Source organism: Nanorana parkeri, unplaced genomic scaffold (genome assembly GCF_000935625.1).
Source record: "Nanorana parkeri isolate BGI_ZX_2015 unplaced genomic scaffold, ASM93562v1 scaffold250, whole genome shotgun sequence".
NCBI classification, from domain to species: Eukaryota; Metazoa; Chordata; class Amphibia; order Anura; family Dicroglossidae; genus Nanorana; species Nanorana parkeri.
The window spans coordinates 998,387-1,023,709 of record NW_017306518.1 but is presented as its reverse complement, the minus strand read 5'-3'; the positions used below and the strand labels follow the sequence as shown (position 1 = coordinate 1,023,709).

The window sequence follows — 25,323 nt, the reverse complement described above, 5'->3', positions numbered from 1 at the left end:
GAATTTGAAGTGGAGAGGGATAAAGTGGGGACATTTTTCTTCTCATTAACAAGCAATGCAGAATCCAAGCCTCAGATCTTTAACCCTTTAAGACAGTGTTGAAATCTTGTTTACAAGTGATTAGTTACATTGTGTGGACTCCGGGGTTGGTCTCTTTACCTGGACAGGACACAGGTCCCGCCCCGGTTTATGATCTGTTCCTACTATTGCTTGCTTACAAAATTGAGGATTGGTGTGGGAGGGCTAACAGCTTTTGCTCTGCCAGTCTATCACCTGAAGGGGGTAGCCTAACCCTATGTTTTTGAATGCTTGTATTCCAAGAAAATTTAATTGGTAAGACCAATCCTCTTTTTGTCTGTTATGAATTGGGCTTGGAACTTAACACTCGACTACTTTCTTCTTGCCGCTGCCCATGTAACAGTAATTTAAAAAATTAGAATTGGCCAGATAGCAATAACACTCTACACTGGCCCAGAAGTTCTGGACTTGCTAATCGTGTCAACTCGGTTACCATTTTACTGTAGAGACATGATCTGTTATCACAAGGTCTGCTTCTGTATCCACATTACAAGTTAAGTCTATTAACATGGAATCTGAAAAGGTTGTCCTAAAATGATCAGGTTTCTTTGAACTGTGGTATAGAGACCTTTCTGCAAAGTAGGAAGAAATGCTGAAGGACTAAAACAAACTAATTCGTTATTGTATCATTATTAGGAGATTCATTAAAGTAATAATTGCTTGGCCTAGGTAAATTATTGGTTTCCTCTTGAAACTTTGAATATTGTTCCAATTGCCTTCACCTCTCCACTGTTAAAAACCATAGTTTTTAATCCAGACCTAGTAATTATTCCTACATTTTTAAACGGGTCACCACAGCTAGACGATTGTTATTTAAGACTGCATATGGATCCTTAGTGCTTCCAGTGGAAAGTTGTATTGTATTATTCTTTCACAAATCTCAAGATAAAGTCTTGTTCACTCTGACTTCTCTTGTGAGAGGACAAAAACATTCTGCAATTAAAAAGAAAAAAAATCTGTGTGTTTGAACCCTTAATGCAGGGAAGGGGCTTCTTGTTGATCTGTCACCAGCTGACAGTGGCAGATAATCCGGAAAGCCTATGTTTACATCAGCTTCATCATTTACAACATGCCCTTTTAAGCTTTATTAAAAAAGCTTCTCCCCTCAAATTTTTCATATGTATATACACACACATACCTACACACAGCTAATTACAGCATTTGTTTGAAAATTCCTTGCCTGTTAGCCTTAAAAATGGAGATAATTAATTTCTCAAGATATGCCTCCAATTAACATCTATGGGGCTCACATTTTCAGATTTTGTGATGAGGTCGCTGAATGCACCTGCAAATCGAACCCAAGCAAATTCTCCGTTCACTATTAAGGGTCTTTGAGAATGAATAACTTCACAATAAAAAGCAGATAGAGAGGTCAGAGGGGGCTTGTTTTAACTGCAATCAATGGCAGGCATTTTTATAAGCACGCCCCTGCAACACCATGTCCTGAATCCAAAATTATTCTCTGCTTACTTTGTTCCCCTTTGAAGATATTCCAATTTTTTTAAATCCCTGTGATGTCATCATGGTGTCTCTATCAGGATTCTTGCAGTAGTAGCCTGGTGGGAGAGATTATCAGCGTGTTCTAAGTAGCTTCCTTAATACAGTCATACCCAGCCTTACTCAGCAAGGCGTCTCCCCAGCCCTCCTTCTGCCCTTCTTAATTCTTCATCAATTTAGGAAGCTGAGGCTGCAGTCACACCTAGGCGTCAGCATTTTCACACGCATTAGCGCACATTTTCATTTAGCATGGTTTTGTGCCTTTTTGAAAATGTTTGCTGACAGAGTGAGAGACATTGTGGTCAGTGGACAAACGTGCAAAAAAAATGCCCCAAAACACACACAAATATGCAAAATGTGTGTCGCTTCCAGATTTTTCCATTGAAGTCTATGGGGCCAAATGAGCTGTACATCTGCCAATAAGAAGCTTGTATACTTTTTTTTTTCAGCGACAAAACGTTCAGGTGTGAAATGACTGGGCTTTCTTGTGTTGAGAGTTTTGTGTCCCTAGCATCAAAATGCATAGGTGTGAACAGGGACTTACATTTCCGAGCAGAGCAGTAGGAGAGAAACATCATGCTCCTAAACATTCCATACATTCCATCCTGTCTTCTGCCATCTCGCTGTGCTGTCACTTGCTGACATTACTTTGAGTGAATAGTTGTCATTGTAACAATGCTGACACACGGTTAGCACAGCACAGGTTTTTTTTACCGCCTACCCATTAAGATACCTTAACTTCAGGACATCAACATTCTTCCTGTTCAAGATTCCCTAACTCTTTCCCTCTCACCAGCCCCTTGTGCTACCTTCTCGAAGTTTATCATAAATGGCAATGTTGCAGTGCTAACAGTAAGAAATATCTGCTCCTCTGTCCCTTTCCATGCAGCCATCTACACACCAATACATTGGTAAGGGCTCTCTTCACGAGCAAAGTGGTCTTGCTGTGTTTGATGTACCACTAAGTACAGCACTCCTGCTGGCACTGCTTTTCATTCACAATACACTTAAATCAAATAAGCAGTGGGGTGCAGGAGGCTGAAGATAAGCTGAAAGCCTTACTAAACAAGGAGGGTAGTGCTGGGCAGGGAGAGGCCGTGTAAGCACTAACGTAGCATTTCCTACTTTGATCTGCCTAGAGGATAGTGACGAGACCAGTCACCTAAGAAATAGGAGCAGGCGGTGGTAACCTTTTTGTAAGCATGAAATAGGTGCTTTGTGACATAAGCCAACCTATATGTTAACCTTGAGACCTGAAATCAATAAATGGAAAATGACTGAAAGGTATGTGAGATCCAAGTGTTTAAGAGAGATTTGTTTTCCCGGAGTTCCACTTTAAAGCTCTTTTACTGCTTAAAATGTGTTTATTACTTTAATATGTAATTTGTTTAAATTGTACCACAAAATGAAATTTGCCTCTTAGTATTAGTACAAAGCTATTGATTCTGTTAAGCTGTTAGCACTCAGAAGTCATGTGAGGAATCATTTTAAGTAGATTGTGGCCTATTAACGCATGTTTTATTGTGGACTTAGCGAGGTCTTAGGCATGTTCATAGTATCATAGACATAATAATATTGTTGTTCAGCTTATGTAGGATTCAACTGGACTCGGAAAGATTGAGGCAAATGCTATGCTAATTCTGTGTAAATCGGTACATGTTTACTTTGTGATTGCAGATGTAATGCCAAGATTATTTTGCTATTCTTAAAAACCCAAATATTTGCTTTCAGTGCTTGACATATGACTCTATCAGTGGTCTCAAAGTACCGGCCCGCTCACAAGTCTGGTACACGGTCACGGACCGCCGCACCAGACTTGCGGGAGCAGCTACACAGTCTGCATCTCTGTCGAATGCAGACCGCATGGCTGCTTCTGTGCCGGCACTCTGATTCTTTCGGCCGGCGTCTTTGCTAAACGCAGGCCGAAAGGATTGATTAGATTAGTTATGTCTGCAGCAGACATTACTAATCGCCATTAGATAAACGGATCGGTGATCGTGGCGCCGCTCACAGCCTCCTCTCTGCAACAAGGTAAGCTTGAGAGGGGGCTGTGTATTTAACTTACGGGTGGGTGTGAGGGTAATTTTGGGTATGGTAGTTTTCTGCGATTTCGCGGGTGCGCGCAATTTTAAAGGTTGACGTGTTTGGTGTCTATTTATCCGACGTGACCCTGACTTTTATATTTTACCAAAAAACTGGGTAATAATAAGTGTTTCCTAACATAATGTAAAAAAAACTTTTTTTTTTTTCAAAATTTTCTTTAATTTTTCCTAATTATAGTAAAAAATAAAAACCCCAGTGGTGATTAAATACCACCAAAAGAAAGCTCTATCTGTCCCCAAAAAATGGTATAAAATTAATTTCAGTACAGCGTTGCATGACGGAATAAATGTCAGTCAAAGTACTGCAGCGCTGAATACTGAAAAATGGCCTGGCCAGGAACGGGGTCTAAACACCTGGTCTCAAAGTGGTTAAAGTTTGAAATTTGGCGAGCGGCCCCCATGGGAGAAAAAATGTTGTCGAGTGGCCCACGTGGGAATTGAGTTTGAGACCCCTGCCCTATATGCTTAAATAATTGACCTTTTGAATTATGTCAATGATTTTAATTTAAACCTAGTGTTCCTGGTGCTGATGTAGCTTATTTAAAGGGGGTGGGGGTTTACACTGCATCATACTCAGAGGACTCTTCCATGTACATTTATAATTGTTTAGGGGTTTTAAGCCGTTTTCTAGCCAAAAATTCAGATTTGATCATGCCTGTATGGAAATTAAAAAATTGCTCTGGACAGGAAGTGGTTAATTGTTTTACAAGTTTTGAGGGAAGTTGTGGGTGGAAATATTTATTACGTTTTAATTCTATATAAATGAATACAATCTGAGGCTTTGTCTTGGATTGCTGGTGTATAAAATGGGAAACAAAATTTGCCCTTGGACAAACTAGTCTAGGTTTACTACCTGGCACTTGGACCTTAACCTTGACTTTTTAGCCCCCTATGTGATAGCAATAAAGTTAAGTGTAAAATGCTGAGTACTTGAAAAATGGCCTAGACAGGAAGTGTTTAAGAAGTTGTTAAAATCTAGACAATACATGCCTAATGTTCATATGGCTATTTGTGCTGGAAGTTACTATGATTTATAATTTATTACCCAATTTTGACTATAAACAATATGATCAGCAGTCATTTCTCTAGTGTCCTAATAGTAAACTATTAGCAACTAGGCAACATAGTAACTGCAGTTTTCATAAAACAATGTCAACTATTATGCTAGGGGGTGAAAAGGTGACCTGGATCTCACAAAGATGGAAAAAGAAACAAAAGCCCCAGAATTACAACTGCAAAAGCTATACTTGCTATAAATGGTACAACTCCAAATGCTAATGTCTTCTGCAACAGTGAGGACTTCTACTGAATTATTTGAGCAGAGTTTCAGAGAAAAAATAACAAAAACTATTTGAAACCAGCAAATAAAATGGAAATGGTGAAATCGCAAGCCGTGGAAAATGGTTTTATAGACAGAAAAGTCTGTTTGGATGTGTTTGCATTAGGGGGAATGTAAAACCTAGAACCAGCACTCTGCAGGAAAGTTTAATAGTATGTGGTTGCTTTGCTGCAGGTAAGTTGGGAGATCTAGGTTTTGAACGCTAGTGTATATACCACTTTGGGGCTGCAACAAACTAATTGATAATAAGAATAGTTGTCAGCTATTCTCATTATTGATCAGTTGGTTGGAACCCCTAGCTCTCTCCTCCATGCAGGGAGGAGGGCACAGCAAGCAGTGGGTGGGTGCAATAGCCAGCCTGCTATTGGCTACTGCAGTTTGAAATGGCAAATAGCAGGCTGGCTATTGCACCAGCACACTGCTGTATTTACATTCAGATGCCGTCTGCAAAATCTTGTCACTAGCAGCTGTCATTCCCTGGCTAATGCTATTCAAGTGTCATGTGCTTACAATACAATTAAAAAAAAAATATATAAAAGGTGGGACAAAATTAAATTTTTGGTTTCAGCCTGACAAATTCTGCTGCCAGAGGTGCGTTGTAGTGCCATTCATTTAAATGACACCCCAAACCCGCCTCGCACCCACAGTGTGATCGCCTGTATTTGGAACACATTGTACCGCAATGCCATGCGTTCCAGTGCAGTGTGATTGCAAAATATTGTGCATGCAGTTTTACTATGAAGTAAACTTTAACACTGCATTTGTGTTTTTTTTGTTTTTTGTTTTTTTTAAATGAAGGATGTTATTTTATTTTTTATCCGGTTAATCGAAAAAATTATCTGCCAACTAATAGAGTATGAAAATAACCATTGGTTGCAGCCCTATACTGCTTCATATGTTTGATTGAAGTTCTGAAGTATTTATTCTTTGCTTCTGTATTTTTGTGCTAACAGCCAGGTATTGTAAATTTCCAAGCTGAATATTTATGATTTTGGCTATGTAAGGAGTCATGCACAGGGCTGTACAAAACGCTGTGTCAAATTGTTTTTTTTTTTATTCTGAACGCAAGTGTGTGGTCTTCTTTGGGCCTATCCACACAGTGCGTAAAGATCAGTGAACTTGTGCTGCTCTCAGATCTGTTAAGTTGAAAGAATCTGCACCTGAGGTCCTGCGTATGGGACCGTATTTTACTCTGTACGCATGTAAACCTTTGTGGTAATGTTTACATGTGTCTGTCCTTTGTTGCTAGGATGTAGGCAACCTGAGCCACCCGCACCCTATTGACAAACACTAGGTGGCTCGAGCAGCCCAGTGTTCTTTGTTGTTAGGATGCCGGTGGCTCAAGCCGCCTATCCTAGCAACCAATAAAGCACCTTTGTGCAATATTTACACTTGTACAGCATAAAGCACAAATGTAGGAACATGACCGGAAATATGGCACTCAAGAATACTAGTTGCCATATATCCATACACTTGTGTGCATGAGCCTTAATGTAAAATGATGACTTGTCTTTTTAAAAAGCGTTTCAGTTCGTATTCAGTGTTTTAAGGCATTATTTGTGTTTAATTTTTCTATAGGCTTGGTGATGTCTGCAATTACAGTCATAATCCTTGTTATTTACTTTGTGATCAATACATTCTGGATTCAGCAACGTCCATGGTTGGCAGAGTGTACACCCATTTATGTCCAATATTTTGTCAAGTTCTTTATTATTGGAGTCACAGTTTTGGTAGTAGCAGTTCCAGAAGGTCTTCCACTCGCAGTTACCATTTCACTGGCATATTCTGTTAAGGTACGTTCTTGTGTTTTCCTTTGCTGCCAATTTACAGTATTGTCAATGATGTCAATCAATTCAAAGACAATCATAGCAGAGACATCTTGCATTAAATGTAATGGGGGGCCATGTTGGAGTAAACAATCAGGAGATAAAGGGTGTGTGTCAAAAGTGCTTATTGCTTACTTAAAATGTTGCAATGTATTAAATCTGTGGGCAGTTCTCATTCCTCATAGAATTAAAAACCGTGTATGGCAATATAAGAGTTGTGGGTTTGTGTTACAACAAGGCTGGAAAATATCTAATTCACTAATCTTCAATGAGATATCTGCCCATCTATGCATAGTTAATAGTCCAGCCATCAACAGAATTTTGTGACAAGCAAACACAATTATTTTTGTTCTGCAATATCACCTTTTAATTATTTTGACTTTGATTGTTATAGTAGACCCCTATGCATGTCCTAATTTTGAGCAGAGACCATCATCAGATAGCTGAACTCCCCAACACTGGGCATGCACAAATATCTTTATTGCATGCAAGAGGTTCGGGCAAACAATATTATACAGTAGATTTTGGTATCTGAAGTAGTGAAAAAGGAATATTTCCCTCCTCACCTCAGTGTGTCTTGCAGGCACTGATAACCAGTAAGGTGTGCATTGTGCAAAGTGCAGGATTTACAGTAACAATACTGTGGCAGCATAATGGCTAATGAAAAGGATAGAAATGTACACAGTTATCTTGCCAATAGAACTGCTGAGGGCAGCACATTTCTGCTGTGGTTTTTTTCTGTTGTACCAATTACAATTTTTAAAAGTTTAAAATGAGTTGGTTATTTTAAAAAGCTAAAAAAAAAAAAAAGATTTAAACGTACCTGTCCACCGCCCACACTACCAGTCTCCACTGTGCTGCAGAGCTAAGCTTCATGAAGAATCTTTGGCATCTGGCAGGTGGGATAGGTAAGTATTAAACCTTTTATTTAAGACTCACTTTCGTCAGATTAATGTAACTAGGGTTTAGTATAATCTGAAACCATATAAAATCAACTAACAAAAAATAACCCAAAAATATATAAATTCCTTCAGTGCCAGGGACATTCAAGCTCCTGAATATATCTCATTGGTTGACATCCAAATATCCTGCATCATATACAGATTCCAGATAGTTCTCATACCTTGTCAATAAATCCGACGAGAACTCCTAATAATGTCCATAGCAGGTGTACAGAGCCAGAAACCTGGTAAATGTATTGCCCACATTTTTTTCTTTTTTTACTTTTGGATTAAGTAGTTATGGACTGAAATCTTAAATGTCTATTGCAATGGGGAATCTTTAAGTTACAACTATGTAAGAGGGGAATTCCCTTGCTTTGTAAAAATTTGTTCTCACTCGCATCTCTTGGATAGGAAGGAATATCTTGAAAGTTCAGTAAAAAAAAAAAGGTATATTTAGAGGTGTTTCCATAAACTGTAAAGCGTAATCTGGGCTAGTCAAAATGGATATGCATGACAATTTGTTTGGTGAAAATCTGCAAATCATTTTAAAGGAGAACTATGGGGTTAGGGCTTTTCCCCATAGTTCTCCGGGTAACGAGAGGACACAAACTAGCGTCCTCCCGTCACCCTAAGCTCAGTATACCGCGAGCTACAGCTCGCAGTATAGCGCTATACTGAGACGCCGCAGCTGAAGTGGATCCCGACAATTATGCCGGGATCCGCCCAGCTGCGTGAGTGACAGCTGGCTCTGCCTATCTAGAGGCAGAGCCAGCTGTGTCCGTCCCGCCAGTCAGCGCTGGAGGATCAGGGAGGGGGGAATCCAGCCCCTCCCCTGTCATGGCAGAGAGCCATGACAGGATCGAGAAGTGAGCGAACGCCGGTTCCCGATCTACTGAGCCGACCTGTGACAGTCTCATTGTCACAGGTCGGCTAGAACTATGAGGATGAGTGAAAAGCACTCACCTCGTAGTTCCCCTTTTAATGTTTATTTTAAATTGCTGAAATAAAGTTGATATAGCAAATATGTTTCTATAAGATTCCTTCTTAAAGCGGACATTGCACTAAAATACTAAGAGCTGTTTATTTGGCAGCCACCCACTGATTACAAAGCACTGGATTTAAACAATAAAAAAAGACATTGAAAGAGCAAAAACACTTGCCTTACTCCTCCGGTTTTTGCTGCTTTCTGTCACTGACATCACTGGACCCAACAGTGGGTCTTGGAAAATGGTCTCAATTTTCACGAGAAGACAACCTAGCACTGTGCAGAATTCCTAAACTTTCCCAGGTTCCTGCCAGAAGACCCAGTGATGTCACATTTGCCTAGACCAGGGGTAGGCAACCTTGGCTCTCCTGCTGTGCTGAAACCACAAATTCCATCATACTTCTGTCTCTGGGAGTCATGTCTGTGGCTTGCAATGCCTTATGGGATTTGTAGTTTCAGCACAGCTGGAGAGCCAAGTTTGCCTGGCCTAGACGAACCTGCCAGAAGCTGGGGTATAAGGTTAATATTAATAGCAGTGGGTGCTGCCACGTAAGTGGACCTTGTGTTGGTGAAAGGTCCACTTTACCACTCTTCCAATTCTAACATGAGTTAAAGGATTTCTGAAAATGAACATTTGCTATGAAAGATCTATAAAGTTTTTATACTCGTATCGCATAAATGTGTTTGTTTATAAAAAAAATAACAATCGTGATGAGATATGACAGATATGTGCTTGTTTTCTTTGCAAAGTCCTGTGTACTGGATATACAGTAAATAAGCACAAGAGGGGCGCCTTTCCTGGTGCAGATCACTTTTATTTCAATAAACATAAATAAAAAACCAAATCATACTCGCAAACATGAGTGTCACAAAGTCATGAGGTGAGGACTGACGAGCAGTGAGATGTCCACTAGGTGATGAAGGTTCTGATGAAGGGGGCGTGCCCCGGAAACGCGTTAACGTCGCCACTATACTGGTATCACCTAGTGGACATCTCACTGCTTGTCAGTCCTCACCTCATGACTTTGTGACACTCATGTTTGCGAGTATGATTTGGTTTTTTATTTATGTTTATTGAAATAAAAGTGATCTGCACCAGGAAAGGCGCCCCTCTTGTGCTTATTTCCTAGATTTCCAGCTTTCCCGGCTTCTTTGGGGCAGCATCCTGCAGTATGCCTAAATGCAAGTCCTATTAAGAACTGAAAGTCCGTGGCGCTTCACTGTTTTTACTTGGATATACAGTAGTTCTAAGCTTACTGAATCTGCCTTTGTCACCAAAGAAGTGATTTTGACATAACTAGAGCAATCAGTCATGCAGGGTGGGGAGAGTAGCATGTTTGCCTCTAACACAAATGGCTCATAGCTATAAGGAAGAGCCTTGCTGATCTGTACATTAAACAACCATTTCCTTAGACAGTGCTTTTCATAGTACTGCCTCTGAGATGTTACAGTGCATGTGCAAGAATTAGCAGCTGGGTGCCCTTTAATGGAAGATGGAAAATAACCTTTAATTTGTGTCTTGCTATATTGACTGTATTAAGTGGAGCTCCAGTGTTTTACGTACCCCATATGTTTTGCCATGTAGCTGGGTGTCATTTCATGTTATCGTAGGGTTATATTTCTAAAACGCTCACAGAGCGAACAGCTCTGCGAACTTTGTGTTTTGTTTTTTTGTTATGGCCACTACATTGAGCTGAGGGCTATAGGAATTTATTTTGCTCATTATCCCCATCTAGTGGTGGTGGTGTGCTACAATTCTAAAGCTTAGATGTTTGCAGAGAATTTGGCTCTGCAAACATTTTATAAATACATCCCTTTTGTGTTTTCATGTTTTACTACAGAAGTGTTTTCATTCTCGTGCTTTACTATAAAAAAAAAAACAGTAAAAGTTTTTAAGTTTGTTGCAAGCATACTAACCTTTTCCCTTTTGTAAACCTAGAAAATGATGAAAGATAATAACTTGGTTCGGCATCTGGATGCATGTGAAACCATGGGAAATGCCACTGCAATCTGTTCAGATAAAACTGGAACATTAACCATGAACAGGATGACTGTTGTCCAAGCTTTCCTAAATGATAAACATTACAGAAAGATTCCTGATGCAGAGTCCTTAACTGAAAATGTGCTGAACCTCCTTATCACAGGGATTTCAGTCAACTGTGCTTACACATCCAAAATTTTGGTAATTGTTTCCTCACTGTTTGTACACTTGTTTGCAGATGTTGGTGTTACATTTTCTTGATTGTCACTGGGGAAGACCAGTGACCTACTTTTTTTTGAGCATATTACACTTCATATTTTAAAGTGTTCCTCTTAAGGTTGGAGACAGAGATAATTGTTGCTTTATTATCATGTCCTTAAGATAGTGGCATAGCTCATTTTAGACAGCTAGACTATTTTGTGGAGGATGTTATTCAAGAGCTTAAAATACACAGAAATGGTAGTGTGATCCTGACTTATCTTCCATAGCTGTGCCATGTAAAAATATAAAACCTTGTTAGTAGCTGTGTTTTTAGTTTTGAGGTGTAAATCTTTAATTTTTTTTGTTGCCGCTGCTTTTATGTATAAAGAAAATTTCAGTCTTATCCCTAAAAACCCCCAAAAAACAACCCAGAGTCAAAACCTGAGGCTCAATGCATATGCCTGACACAGAAGCCACTCCTTTTCATTTCCAGACCCAGGAAAAGCAGGGACAGCAGGCTGAATGCACCTGGACGGGAGACCATTCTGGCTGACAGGTAAGTATTGCAGGGCATTTATTAAAGGAGAACTATGGGGTTAGGGCTTTTCCCCATAGTTCTCCTTAGGGTAACGGGAGGACACAAACTAGCGTCCTCCCGTCACCCTAGGCTTAGCTGGCTCTGCCTAGCTAAAGGCAGAGCCAGCTGTACCCGCCCCCTCCCCCGTCCGTTCCACCAGCCAGCGGATCGGAGCGGGGAGGGGGGAATCCAGCCCCTCCCCTGTCGGAGAGCCGTGACCGGATCGATAGGTGAGCGAACACCGGTATGTGTTCGCTCACTTCTACTGAGCCGACCTGTGACAGTCTCATTGTCACAGGTCGGCTAGAACTATGAGGATGAGTGAAAAGCACTCACCTCATAGTTCTCCTTTTAAGATTGACAGGTAGAGAGTAACTTGGAGGGTAGGCCTAGTCGCCTTTCTACTTTAGACCTACTTTGATGGATGTCCTGTGGCTTTCAAATATTACAGGAAAATGTAAGCATTGTTCAAATATCTTCCACCGTTTCTGATTCTACAGCATGCTTTATTTCAAGAAGAATGAATACCTCCACCCTTTTTTTTTTTTTTTTTTACCTATTTTGTCTTTTAATACATAATAATGAAAACACTTTGTCAAAGCCGTCAGTCAGGTTTTATCTTTTACTCTTGGGTACTTTGAAACAAGCGACCCAATCCAGATTATAATTTCCTTTCATTTTGCTTCAGGTTATATAAACTCCAATAAAGACTCCATTCTCCAATACTAGTACACACCTGTTTCTACAGGAGTTTCAATTCAAGATGAATCCACCTAGTGGTGAATTATACTAAATATCTCTACCTGTGCTGCTAGAAAGTGTTTTTGCTTTTGCTGACTTTGCCGAAAGTGCTTTTTTCCCAGGTACTTTCTAGGTCACTGACCTGGAACAAGCAGGCAAGAAGTCAACACTCCTGATCTGCATGCTTCTTCCATGTCAGACTCAAATTGTGTTGTGACAGGCAGGGGAGGGCAAATTTAAATATGAAATTCAGGAGTCAGCAGATCTTTTGTAGGAGCTCGCTCCATTGACAGCAGCTAAAGAACCTCCAAAAATGAGGCGCCAACTGTAATTTTTAAGAAGCATTGGCTACCAGGAGCCTGGGATTTGTCCAGCCCTGGTGACTGGTATTTCGGTCCTCTAGGTAAATGTAAACACTTATCTAGGAAGTACAGAAAGGTTGCTACATGTAGTCTAAAGCAGTTGGCAAACTTATATTTTCCCTAAAACAAAGGATCACTTACATTACTCGCCAGACTCTTTACTTCAAAGCCTACTACAGACTTATTTAGAACAAACTGCCTTATGCATTTTTAATGTACACTTGGAAGCTGCAGAAGCCTGTACTGAAGCAGGCAAATGGTTTAAATGATGCTAAGAATGTTTTAGACAATTGTTTTTGTTTTGATTAATTTGTGATGGTCATTTCCGCTTTGTGTGACTTTTTTTTTTTCTTTTTCTCAGCCTCCTGAAAAAGAAGGTGGCCTACCACGCCATGTTGGTAATAAAACTGAATGTGCCTTGCTGGGATTTCTTTTGGATCTAAAACGTGACTATCAAGATGTACGGAATGAGATCCCTGAGGAAACCCTTTTTAAAGTGTACACTTTTAATTCTGGGAGAAAGTCCATGAGCACAGTATTGAAAAACAATGATGGTAGTTATCGAATGTTCAGTAAGGGTGCCTCAGAGATCATCCTTAGAAAGTAAGTCTTTTGTTTTTCATGTGAAACATAATTGTTTTTTTTTTTATGGTTACACCGCTCTGTTGTAGATTGTGTAGTGTAGATTTAAGACCCAGATTTAATGCTTCATAAAATGTATATGCAAGTCCTAATCTGATGAACTGAGCAACAGATTCATTTGTGTGATTAAGATTTTTAGATTCTTATACAGTGCTTTGTTACAATTTCTGGATATTTGTGTATACCAAAGGAATGCATTTAAGAGGCACTTGGGATTACTGTGCTCAATCAAATTGTGCAGATGTAGAAAGGTATTCAAGTAATCTCACTAGCAAGTAAATGGTGAAAGAGTCCAAACGTGCCTTTTAATTGTTTATAAATTAAGAAAAAACAGCCAATGCATTTTGGGGGCAACAATACTCCCATTTCATCAGGGATACAATAGAAACGCATATCTGTAACCATCCCGGCATCTCATGGGGTGGGGGGCAGATTTGTATTTTTTTTTGGGGGGGGGATGTGGTGGTTTGCTTGGTTGGCTGCAGGGTCCCAGGCTGCAAAGGCTCTTGGCAACCTGGGAAGCTCTGTGTGGCATCCCGCCGAGCTTGCCGACATCGCCAGTTGCTTAGAGATGAGTGGGATGGCCTGGCTTGTGTCCCGCCGACCTCCTGGAAACCACTGATGTCAGCGAGCTGGGCAGGATGCTAGACAGAGCTGCTTTCAGCGCGGTCCAGCTGCCCTACAACCCTAAGGACGAGAAGTTTGAGTGAACAATCCCTGTCGGCAAGTAAATATAGTGGCTTCAGTCAAACTATTGAGTGTATTTAAAATCCCCTGCCATGTCGTCTGTAGATCATTTTGCCCTGTCGCCAGAATAGCCAAAACATCAGCCTCATGGTATGTCTGTTCTGTATCATCTGTTCTCTAAATCATCCAGGTGGGACCACATAGATGGTATATAGCAGAGCCTGACAAATCCTAGGTGCCAGGTCACCAATGCGACTAGTAATTGCATCCTGGCACCTAGTGGGAGAAGAAACGGAGGTACAGTTCCTTGGTACCTTAACCGCTTCAGGACTGCCCTGAAACATCCTGTCAAGCGTTTATACTGCTGCAGCTGTGTTCTTGAGATCATTTTAAACGGTGGGCGATTCCTGTTTAAATACAAGTCATCTGACTGTACAGCCGTCTGATCGCTTGTACGGTGCTGTGTGCCCTCCGCCGCCGGCTTCCCTGTGTTCTGCTGTCCCCCGTGCAGGACCGGCATGGCTGGTCTCCCCTCACTGATCAGGAGGCTTCCAACCACTGATATCTTCTCCGATCACCTGACCGAAGTGATGTGTCCCTGGCTACAGGATAAGCTGGGGAAGCAGATCTTTGCTTCCTCAGCTTCTTTGGGGTCCCTAGGTGACATTAGGGGTCTGAATGGACCCTGATGTCTCCATCAAATAAAACCTCAGGAAAATGTCAAGGTTCTTGTTGCACTCCTTACCGGAGATCCCAGATGATGGGGAGGGTGCTCGAAATGATTGCAGATGGCACCGCTGTATGAATAGAATTGTTGTAAAGAATATCACCGGCACTCCGAAGATCCTTATGGAATCACCAAATGTTCATTTTATTGAACAATGTATCAAAGGAAAACAAGCGCTTTTGGGACCTCGCAAAGTCTGTTCATCGGGCTTTGACGTCGATGTCAAAGCCTGATGAAGGGACCCTGCGAGGTCCTGAAAGCGATTGTTTCCATTTGACAAATTGTTCAATAAAATGAACATTCCATTAGGATCTTCGGAGGGGTGTTGATACTCTTTACAACCATATAGAGGACCGGTCTCATTAGATTTGCTATTACATAGCGGGATTCTTATTCCCCTATGTGATAGCTATAAAGTTGTGTAAAAACAAATAAAGAAAGTAACAAAAAAAAACTTAAATACATTCTCCTGCCCCCCACATGTACGCACATCACTCGAACACACCTCAGGTGCCCCTACGTGCAAAAACTAACGTTGCATATCATCGCAAATGTTTTGAGTGAGAGCAAAAATTCTAGGGCCATAAATCACTGGTAACACTAAACTGATGAGCAGTAAAAGCTTGCAACGCGTTGTCTATTGGACATTTTGGGTATTGTAGTTTTTTGTGGTTTCACGGACGCACACAATTTTAAGGCTTGATATGTTTGCCATTTATTTACCCAGCATGACCCCCATCTCTTATATTTTAACAAAAAGTCAGGTATTATATTCTGTTTCTGTGCACTAAATTTCATTTTAGTGTATTTTATCCTTTAAAATACTGGTTTTATAAACCATTTGCGCAAATACCGTGCAACATAAAAAAAATTGCAACTGGCAGCTTTATTTTCTACAGGGCCTCTGCTTTCAGAAAATATATAATTGTTTGGGGGGTCTGAAGCTGTTTTCTAGCCCCAAATTCTGATTTTTATCCCGGGTGTACAAATGTAAAGGTGCCCATACACCTTACGATTATCGGACAATTTTCGTATGCGACCGACTTTTCGGCTGATAATCGTATGTGTGCATTGCAGTGTCCGCCCGACAGTACTGTACAATCGTACAGCTTTTGACGGTCAAGCAGGTTTGAAAACTTTGCTAGATCGTACGATTTTCGCAAGGTTGCTGGCGTTTCCGTCAGTCAAAAGTCGTACGATCTACACTGCGCTAACGAAAATACGGCAAATCAATGACCGCATTTCGTCCAAGTGCTTTTTCGTTAATTACGGCTAAATTAATCTTGCGATCATCGGGGCAGGATGGGGCTGCCGTACGAAAATCTTACGACTATTCGATCATCGGACGAAAAGTTTTTTTTTGTCCGATAGTCGTAAGGTGTATGGGCACCTTAAGAAATTGCTCTGGGCAGGAATTTGTTAAAGAGAACCTGTAATTTCCAATGAGTTAAAAAAAAAAGAAAAGTTTACTTTTCCTTTTCTTGGTATTTTTAATTTTATTTAACTTTATTTAAAGTCCCCTGTCCACCACAATACACCCTTTTGCAAAAAAAAACCTGGCTCTTAACTTTTTTTCTAGCTGGCTCCTGGATTCAAAGAATTTGTCAAGCCCTGTTATATAGGATTGCTGACCCTTTACTACCTCCTGTTGTTCACAGCAGGTGACCATAGGGGGGGGGTGTGTTGGATTCAACATTGAAAACTAGAGGTGGTAGGCTGATCGAGCAGTTTAGGGAGGAGAGCTCAGCCTCCTGTGACAGCACGGCTGTCTCCGCCCACACACCGCTCTGCCGGGCTGTAGGAGGAAAGACACCGGCCGCTCACAGTGCTCTCCTCCCGCAGCGCTCGGCCGGCTGTCACACTTTCTCTCCTCCCTGCTGGGACACTGAGCAGCGCCCAGCGGAGAGGAAAGAAAGCAGGGATGCGCCAATGTATCGGGACAAAAATTGCACTTTCGGCATTTAGACAAGTGCCATTTTCGGCCGATATGTTTCGGCGGCCGTTATATCGGTGTATCCCTACTGAAAACCTTTAGTCTGCAGACTATACGTCCTTGAGCTTGGCCATGTCCAGTTTGTGAGATTCCTCCATTCCTTACAGCTTTTTATGCAGAAACAAAATTATTTTTCCCAAAACTACTTCAGTGATTTTGTCGTGTGTAAATTAGCCCACGATATTATGTAAATTTTGTACTTTGAACATCTCTTGTTTTGCTTGGAGATGCATGCCAGTGCCCTTTGTGTGACATTTGTTTTTATTTCATGACTCCTGGCTAATGGCATGTCTGAACCTGGTCTGTGTCTTGGTGCCTTTTGTACTTGTACTTCTGGTTGTTTGTATTTTTTCTATTGCGCTTTATTGTAGCTGGGCCCTGTATCCGACACAGTAACGCTTTTGTACAATTCTGTGCAGCTTTTCAGTCATTGTGGAGGACATGTACTCCTCTTGTATGGGTAGTATTTATTAATTAAGGAATGTTCTATACTGCAGCTGGTGAATTGTGTGGGAAAATGTGTGACCCTGAAATGCAATCTCTTCTTCCTTGTCATTTCGTGGGAGTAGCTGCTGTTTATCCAAGGGTGAAACACATGTGACTTTAAGCTTGTGAAATGCTACCTTCTTGCTGATTAGCCTATCGTATAGCTGATGAAAGCACTTCTTCCATCATGTCCTTTACATCTGTGGTTGTTTCTTTACACCCTTTCACCTTCTCTTCCTATCATTATCCTTCCAATGTCATTTGACAGTCTGGTATGCCCAGGCAAAAAAAATAGGCTTTGGGAGTTTCCTGGGAGGCATAATGACAGCACCTCAAGCAACAGCATAACCCGCATATTTTGGCATGATTGACCACTGTTCCGTATTTACTTGTTCTTACCCTACTCTCCTTAGGGCTGACTTTATATAGTTGATATAGGTAGGGAAACCTTTCCTGAAGGCCCCATCATGTTTGAGGCTAGGTTCACACCAGATGCAGTGCGCTCTGGTCCGATTCTGGCCGGAACGCATTGCATCGCATTGCGGCCGGCTCACTTTTTTGTGGGGCGTGGCGGGCCATTGAAGTGAATGTCAACGTAGCCACACCCTCCGGCTGCAATGTGATCGGCTACACGGGATCGCAAGGCACATTGTGTCTGCGGGCAATCAAAATGCTGCAAGCACTATTTTGATCACACCGGACCGCAGGCACAATGTGCCGTGCAATCCAGTGCGGGCGATCGCATTGCGACCGGAGGGTGTGGCTACGGTGCCATTCACTTCAATGGCTCGGCATGCCCCCTCCTGCCCCTCAAAAAAGTAAGCCGGCCGCAATGCTATGCAGTGCGTTCCGGTCAGAATTGGGCCGGAACGAACCTTAAATGTTCTGTGGCTATAGGCTTGGTAGGTAGATGGGTCCAGTCACACTCTGACACCTGCTGTGCCAAGTACTGTGTTTATTACAGCAGATTGGCTCAATCGTGTCAATATGTTTTTAATTGCGTTTCTGGCTAATTGTTTTCTGCTGGTTAAGTAAAGGGCAACCGCCATTAAAGTGACATTAAACCCTCAGATTTTTTAACATAAACCAATACTGTAATGTGTGCCTTACTGTAATCCATGGTTGTTACCCTTCTCTTTGCTGCTCTTCCTTTTAAATCCTCATGTCTTCTCATGCTTGGGGAGAACTTCCCTTTGCAGCTCAGGGCCTCTTCCTGTAGTGCTGGCTCAGGTTACAAACCTATACACAGACACCATGTATCCATTCCTGAGACAAGGCAGTCTGCTGCAAAACAGAAGTTCTGCCCAGCATGAGAACAGATACAGATTTAAAAGGAAGAGCAGCAAAGAGAAGGGAAACAACCATGGATTACAGTAAGGCACACATTGCAGTATTGTTTTATGTTAAAAAATCTGAGGGTTTAATGTCACTTTAAGCACGAGGGAACATGTAGACTCTAAACTTTCAGAGGAATGTATCAAAACTGGAGCAGATAAAATCTGGAGCAGGTGCCAAAAATCAATCGGCTTCTCTAGTTTGTTCAGCTAAGCTTTGAAAATGAAAGAAAGACGTTTATTGGTTACTATGGGCATCTGCTCCAAGATCTGCCATATCCAGTTTAGATAAATTCTCCTCTTAGTATCCATACCTCTTATAACTATCTACTAGGGTAAAGCTTGACTTATTTAAAACCTAGTCCCATAGTACATGACTAAACAGGTGTTGGAAGCTGCAGCTAAATTGTGATGGTTAGGCTAGCCTTGGGCATGTGTAAACCTAAGAACAGGGTAATATCCCTAAAGGATATTACCCACCCTACCTGAGTGTCCTCACTGTTACATATCCCTATGTGGGGCCCCATTTATATACATACATACACCCCCTCCTGTTTAGAAGAGGCAGCTGTCCCATTCAAGTTCTAGATAAGGTTTGAAATGGATCACTATCCCTAGATACCCAATAGATGTGATCATCATTAACTTAAATGGGTGAGGGCTTGTTTACACCAAAAGCGTTTGCGATCCAGAGTGGTAGCTGCTGGAACGCACCGCAATCCCTGTGAAACTTCCCCCCCCCGCCCGCAGTGCGATCGAACGCGTGGCAAAACTTTGCCAGTGTTGCGTTTTAACTGCAAATGCAAAAAATAGGGCAAGCGGGGGGAAGTTTCACAGCGATTGTGGTGCGTTCCAGCAGCTACTGCTCTGGAACGCACATGCTTTCGGTGTGAACAAGGCCTGACGGTGGCCGCTTCTAAGCAGTATATTATACTTTTTTTTTATTATTATTATTATTGTACAATATGATCCTTTTTTATTTCCTTTGCCATAAGTAAAAATTATTTTCTATTGATCAAGCATTTTTCCTTGCTTGCAGCAGTCTGCTAGAGAGTAGCTAATAGGAATGTTGGTGGTTCTATATTTGTTGACACCTGTTCTGCAGTGTGTCAATAAACACATCCTGGACTCCATGCAACACTACATGTTTGTGAGCCTGCTGACTTGACAAGAAACTTGACATGTTTTAAAGCAGGGGTAGCCAAACTGGGGGGGGGCGGCCCCTTCTTCGGGACGCAGAAGCGATCTGGCGACAGGTAAGTCGCCAGGATCGCTTCTGTTGTAAAGCCGACAGTCGGCTCTACAAGTTTAAACAGAGTCCCGGCGGCAAAAGTTGCCGGGAGTCTGTTTAAACAGCCCCGCTGCTGGCGACGTACACTGTACGTCGTCAGTCACGAAGGGGTTAAAGGTTTACATTTAGTGGCCCACTTGTACTCGTATCTACTTTTTTATTGCACAGTAGATGTTAGATGTCTCCTTTCTTTCCCACTGTATATAATGGCTTTGTTAAACTGTAGTAATTGCCTAACTCCAGCCAAGATGAGAGTAATTCCAGTTTCTCAGGCGAAATTGGGAAACTTTTAATTGCTCCCACCATTTTGACCCCTGAAATCCTGCAAGCTCCCCGATGCTGCTCTTGCCTGTTAGTTATTTGCTGCTTCCCTTCCCGGTATAATATCCTTACTCTATACATGGGATTGCAATCCTGCAGTATGTATTTCAAATTATCCTTTAATGTCACTTTTTAAGGAAGCCAGGCGGCGTGTAATTTGCCGCCTGGCTTCCTGATTAACTGGGGAGCCAGGCGGCATATAATGACTTTCTGGCCAATCGAGGGGGGTGGGAAATGACTGGCCGCCTTGCATCCTGATTAGCCAGCTTCCCGACCAATCCGGCAGCGAGTCATTACATGCCGCCCGGCTTCCTGATTGGCCAGGTAGTTACTCCATGCTACCTTGTCACCAGGCGACGAGGAAGCATGAAACCAGCTTTCTGGCCAATCTGGAACCTGGGGGGCGGATAACGACTCATCGGCAGTCTTTCTATTTGGCCAGCTTCCCGACCAATCAGGAAGCTGGGCAGCATGTAATGACTCGCCACCCAGTTTCATGAGAGCGGAAGTTCCAGTATCTGGATAGGCATCGGGAGCATTTGGGCGAGTAAGAGTACTCGCCCAAAGACTCTGTATCAGCACCGATACTAGTATCTGTGCATCCCTAGAACAAACATTAGGGAAGAAAAGTCGGAATAGTTATCTGCATATTTGAGGTCATTCTGAAAATATTAAATGATGATTTTTCAGAACGTTATTCGTATTTGCTCACCTCCCCATTTTCTCTCTCATGACAGATTTGCTTACCTATACCATACTTTTCTACTGCACCTATTTTGTGAAGCACTATGTGCAAGTTTTGCCGTCCTGAAGAATCACAAAGTTTAGACCTGCAAGGGGTACAGCACCTCCTCCTTGCCCTTGTATGATAGTGCTCCTGATTGCATGTTTGTAGTGTCACATGTTCCCTTGGGGCTCTGGCATTTGGGTAGTTAGAGTATAGTTACTGTAGCTTGCCTATGGTACTGTCATCCAAAGAAAACCTGTGTAAATGGACAGTGTACCAGTTAGCTTTAAAAGGTGCAGCCTGAATTGCTGTCAGGAGTCTTGTTCATTTCTTATTGAAGAACTCTGACCAGAAATAATCTTAACCCTTGCAGTGGGTCTACCCCTGTACTGCAAGGGTTAAGTGCTCGTTTTTATATAGGGTATAACATTTAAAAAAAAAAAAATTAACTTGAACCTCGCAGCCGGCTGGCGGATAAACTGGTCAGCGCAACCCTCTGCTCTGGCGATGGAACACATTGATTCAAGAGTTCTTAGCATGCTGGAGAGGAGGGGAAGCGAGCCTGCGGGGAATGGTCTAGCAGGCAGTCAAAAATGAGCCCTTAACCTTTGCAGTGGGGTGGTAGCCCCACTGCAAGGGTTAAGATTATGGAAGAGCAAACTTTAACACTATCAGGAGTATTTAAGGCCTTGTTCACACCAAGTGCGAACCAGATGCAGAGCAGTTACAGAACGGATCAAAACTGCGTCCAATGTATTCCAATGGTATTTTGGGCTCTAGTTCACACGACAGCTTTCAGTTCCAGAGCATGTGGAAAAACTGCAGCAAGCTCTTTTTTTTTTTTTTTTTTCCCCTGGGGCGCAACAAAAGGCATGCAAATGCCCCGGAATGCAATGAAAGCCCATTGTAGGCTAAAATTATATATAATTCTTATTTTTTATTTTTTTTTACAAAAACAGCCCGGAACACGTCTGACGCGGCAAAACAGATCTGGTCTGCATTTGGTGTGAACAAGCCCTGAGTGTTTAACATAACAGAATATTTTTCCAGTCCTAAAATCTCATTTAATTGCAGTATGTTTGGCATTACGAAATGAGGTTTTGCAGATTTGCATAAAAAAGCGAAACAAAATAACACTGACTTAAAATCTCCTGAAACAGTGCAACACATTCTTGATATTGGGGTACCAAGGGCTTCTACCAGTATGTTATACAATGGACTCTTCCAGCATTTGACACCAATGCTTGATGTTTTTCCAGAGCACATATGGAGCCCTAAAACCTGGGTAGGTGGTTATTAAAAAAACAGCAACCAAAAATTAGATTGCCATCATGTCTCCCTATTGACTATTTCCCTATTTTGTGGCCAAAAGGGATTTGCCAGTATGGACCAGAGCACAAGCATTTAAGGTTTGTTAATATGGCTCCAAGCATTTGGGGTCCCCAGAGACACTCTGAAAGTAACATAGAGATGCATGTTTAAGACCTCGATTACACAGGCCTCTTGCAGGTGTTTTATGTACAGTTACAGTTTTGCATTTTATTTTTTGATTTGTATTTTCCGTTTGTACATTGCTGCTTATTCTGACAGTGCCAGCTATGCTTTTGTCCATTTGGCATATATACGCCATTGATTTTGGAAAGTTCGCAGCTTCATGCTTTTGTTGATTGGAAAGCATAATCTTTCCAAGTTTTTATTCTGTATTCTAGTGTCCATTTGTTCTACACCCACACACCAGAGCTTGCAGCATGTGTATTAGCATTTTGGCTTCAGATTCTAAATGTGACTTGGTAAACCATTCATTTGATTTTAGGGAAATGTTGCAAGGCTGATAATAGCTGAATAAGATACTCCTTTGCTGAAAACAGGGCTCACATACAGGTGAAACTCGAATAATTAGAATATCGTGCAAAGTTCATTTATTTCACTAATGCAACTTAAAAGGTGAAACTAATATATGAGATAGACTCATTACATGCAAAGCAAGATAATTCAAGCCGTGATTTGTCAATCTCAGAAAATGAGAATATTACAGGCAATCAATAAAACAAGGATTGTACATAGAACAATATCGGACCTCTGAAAAGTACAAGCATGCATATGTACTCAGTACTTGGTTTGGGCCCCTTTTGCAGCAATTACTGCCTGAATGCGTCGTGGCATGGAAGCTATCAGCCTGTGGCACTGCTGAGGTGTTATGGAAGACCAGGATGCTTCAATAGCGGCCTTCAGCTCTTCTGCATTGTTCGGTCTCATGTCTCATCTTTCTCATGGCAATGCCCCATAGATTCTCAATGGCAGGGGTGCCCATTAGGTAGATCGTGATCTACCAGTAGCTCTCAAAGCTGATGCTGGTAGATCACGAAGGGTGTGAATGGTGGCCCCTTTATTACATTTTGGTATATTTTGTTTAGCTGTGCACACATGATTACCTATTAGCCCGAGTCTGCTGAGCCAAGCTCCCTGACACCTTTCTGGTGGATTCTGGGGGTTGAAGTGCTAAGTATTACATCAAAGAATATTAGTTTACACAGCCTGTTGCACTGCTTGCAAAATACAGCCAGGTGAGCCAGGAAAGAGAGCGGGGAGAGACGGCCAGGAAAGAGAGCGGGGAGAGACGGCCAGGAAAGAGAGCGGGGAGAGACGGCCAGGAAAGAGAGCGGGGAGAGACAGCCAGGAAAGAGAGCGGGGAGAGACAGCCAGGAAAGAGAGCGGGGAGAGACAGCCAGGAAAGAGAGCGGGGAGAGACAGCCAGGAAAGAGAGCGGGGAGAGACAGCCAGGAAAGAGAGCGGGGAGAGACGGCCAGGAAAGAGAGCGGGGAGAGACGGCCAGGAAAGAGAGCGGGGAGAGACAGCCAGGAAAGAGAGCGGGGAGAGACAGCCAGGAAAGAGAGCGGGGAGAGACAGCCAGGAAAGAGAGCGGGGAGAGACAGCCAGGAAAGAGAGCGGGGAGAGACAGCCAGGAAAGAGAGCGGGGAGAGACAGCCAGGAAAGAGAGCGGGGAGAGACAGCCAGGAAAGAGAGCGGGGAGAGACAGCCAGGAAAGAGAGCGGGGAGAGACAGCCAGGAAAGAGAGCGGGGAGAGACAGCCAGGAAAGAGAGCGGGGAGAGACAGCCAGGAAAGAGAGCGGGGAGAGACAGCCAGGAAAGAGAGCGGGGAGAGACAGCCAGGAAAGAGAGCGGGGAGAGACAGCCAGGAAAGAGAGCGGGGAGAGACAGGAGAGACAGCCAGGAAGAGAGAGCAAGAAGAGACAGCCAAGAGACACAACAAGGAGAGAGAGCGAGGAGGATGAGCAAGGAGAGACAGCTAGGGGAGAGAGAGCAAATAGAGACAGCCAGGAGAGAGAGAGCGAGGGAGTTTTTTTTTCGTTGGTAGATCTCATGTAGCTCGTCATTTGAAAAGTAGGTCTTAACACAACAAATTGTGGGCACCCCTGCTCTATGGGGTTCAGGTCAGACGAGTTTACACACTTTTCCCTTCCACATAACTTTCTATTAATGTGCTTTGAGATGTTCACTTTGGGAACATCCAACTTCTTTTGCAATTACCTTTTTGAGGCTTTCCCTCCTTATGGAGGGTGTCAATTATGTTTTTCTGCACAACTGTCAGGTCAGCAGTCTTTCCCATGATTATGATTCCTACTGAACCAGACTGAGACCATTTAACCAGTTGACATCCGCTGTGTTAAACCCCCTTCCCATCCAGGCCATTTTTCAGTATTCAACGCCGCGGTACTTTGACTGACATTTATTCCGTCATGCAACGCTGTACTGAAATGAATTTTATATCATTTTTTGGGGACAGATAGAGCTTTATTTTGGTGGTATTTATTCACCACTGGGGTTTTTATTTTTTTACTATATTAAGGAAAAATTACCGAAATTGAAAAACAAAACAGTTCCCCCTATATTAAATGATAAAACATTTATTACCCAATTTTTGGGTAAAATATAAAAGACGGGGTCACCTCGGGTAAAAAGACACCAAACATGTCAAGCCTTAAAATTGTGTGCGCGCGCGAAACCTCAAACGATAATACCCTAAATTGGCCATAGGCGACGCTTTAAAAGCTTTTACCGCTTTATCAGTTTAGTGTTATCAGTGATTGATGGCCCTAAAATGATTGCTCTCACTGCGACGTTCGTGGCGATATGTAACGTGTAGCGCAATTTTCGTTTTTGCGCGCTGGGGCACCGGATGCGTATTTACGTTTTATATCTGCATAAACGTGGGAGTTAAAAATTTTGGGGTTTTTTTTTTCCTTTTTTTATATGTGACCTTATTTTATTTTACTTATATGTGACTTTTATTTTTTTTATTTTTATATATTTTTTTGCACTTGTTATTGCTATTATATAACAATCCCCCTATATAATAGCAAAGGCACACTGACAGGTCCTCTTTATGGAGACATTAGGGGTCTCTAGGACCCCTAATGTCACCTGTGGACCCCAAAAGAAGCTGATGAAGCAGAGATCTGC

At 42.2% G+C, this 25,323-nt stretch overlaps 1 protein-coding gene across 3 annotated transcripts in view; it reads left to right on the top strand.

Moving 5' to 3' along the window:
* ATP2B1 (ATPase plasma membrane Ca2+ transporting 1) overlaps positions 1 to 25,323 on the top strand; it is a 137,647-nt gene that overhangs the window by 82,401 nt on the left and 29,923 nt on the right. For all 3 annotated transcript variants that reach the window (XM_018556728.1, XM_018556727.1, XM_018556729.1), the window contains exons 9-11: positions 6,595 to 6,809; positions 10,711 to 10,953; positions 12,995 to 13,236. In XM_018556728.1, coding sequence (XP_018412230.1) covers positions 6,595 to 6,809; positions 10,711 to 10,953; positions 12,995 to 13,236 — 700 coding nt within the window. The remainder of the gene's footprint in view (positions 1 to 6,594; positions 6,810 to 10,710; positions 10,954 to 12,994; positions 13,237 to 25,323) is intronic.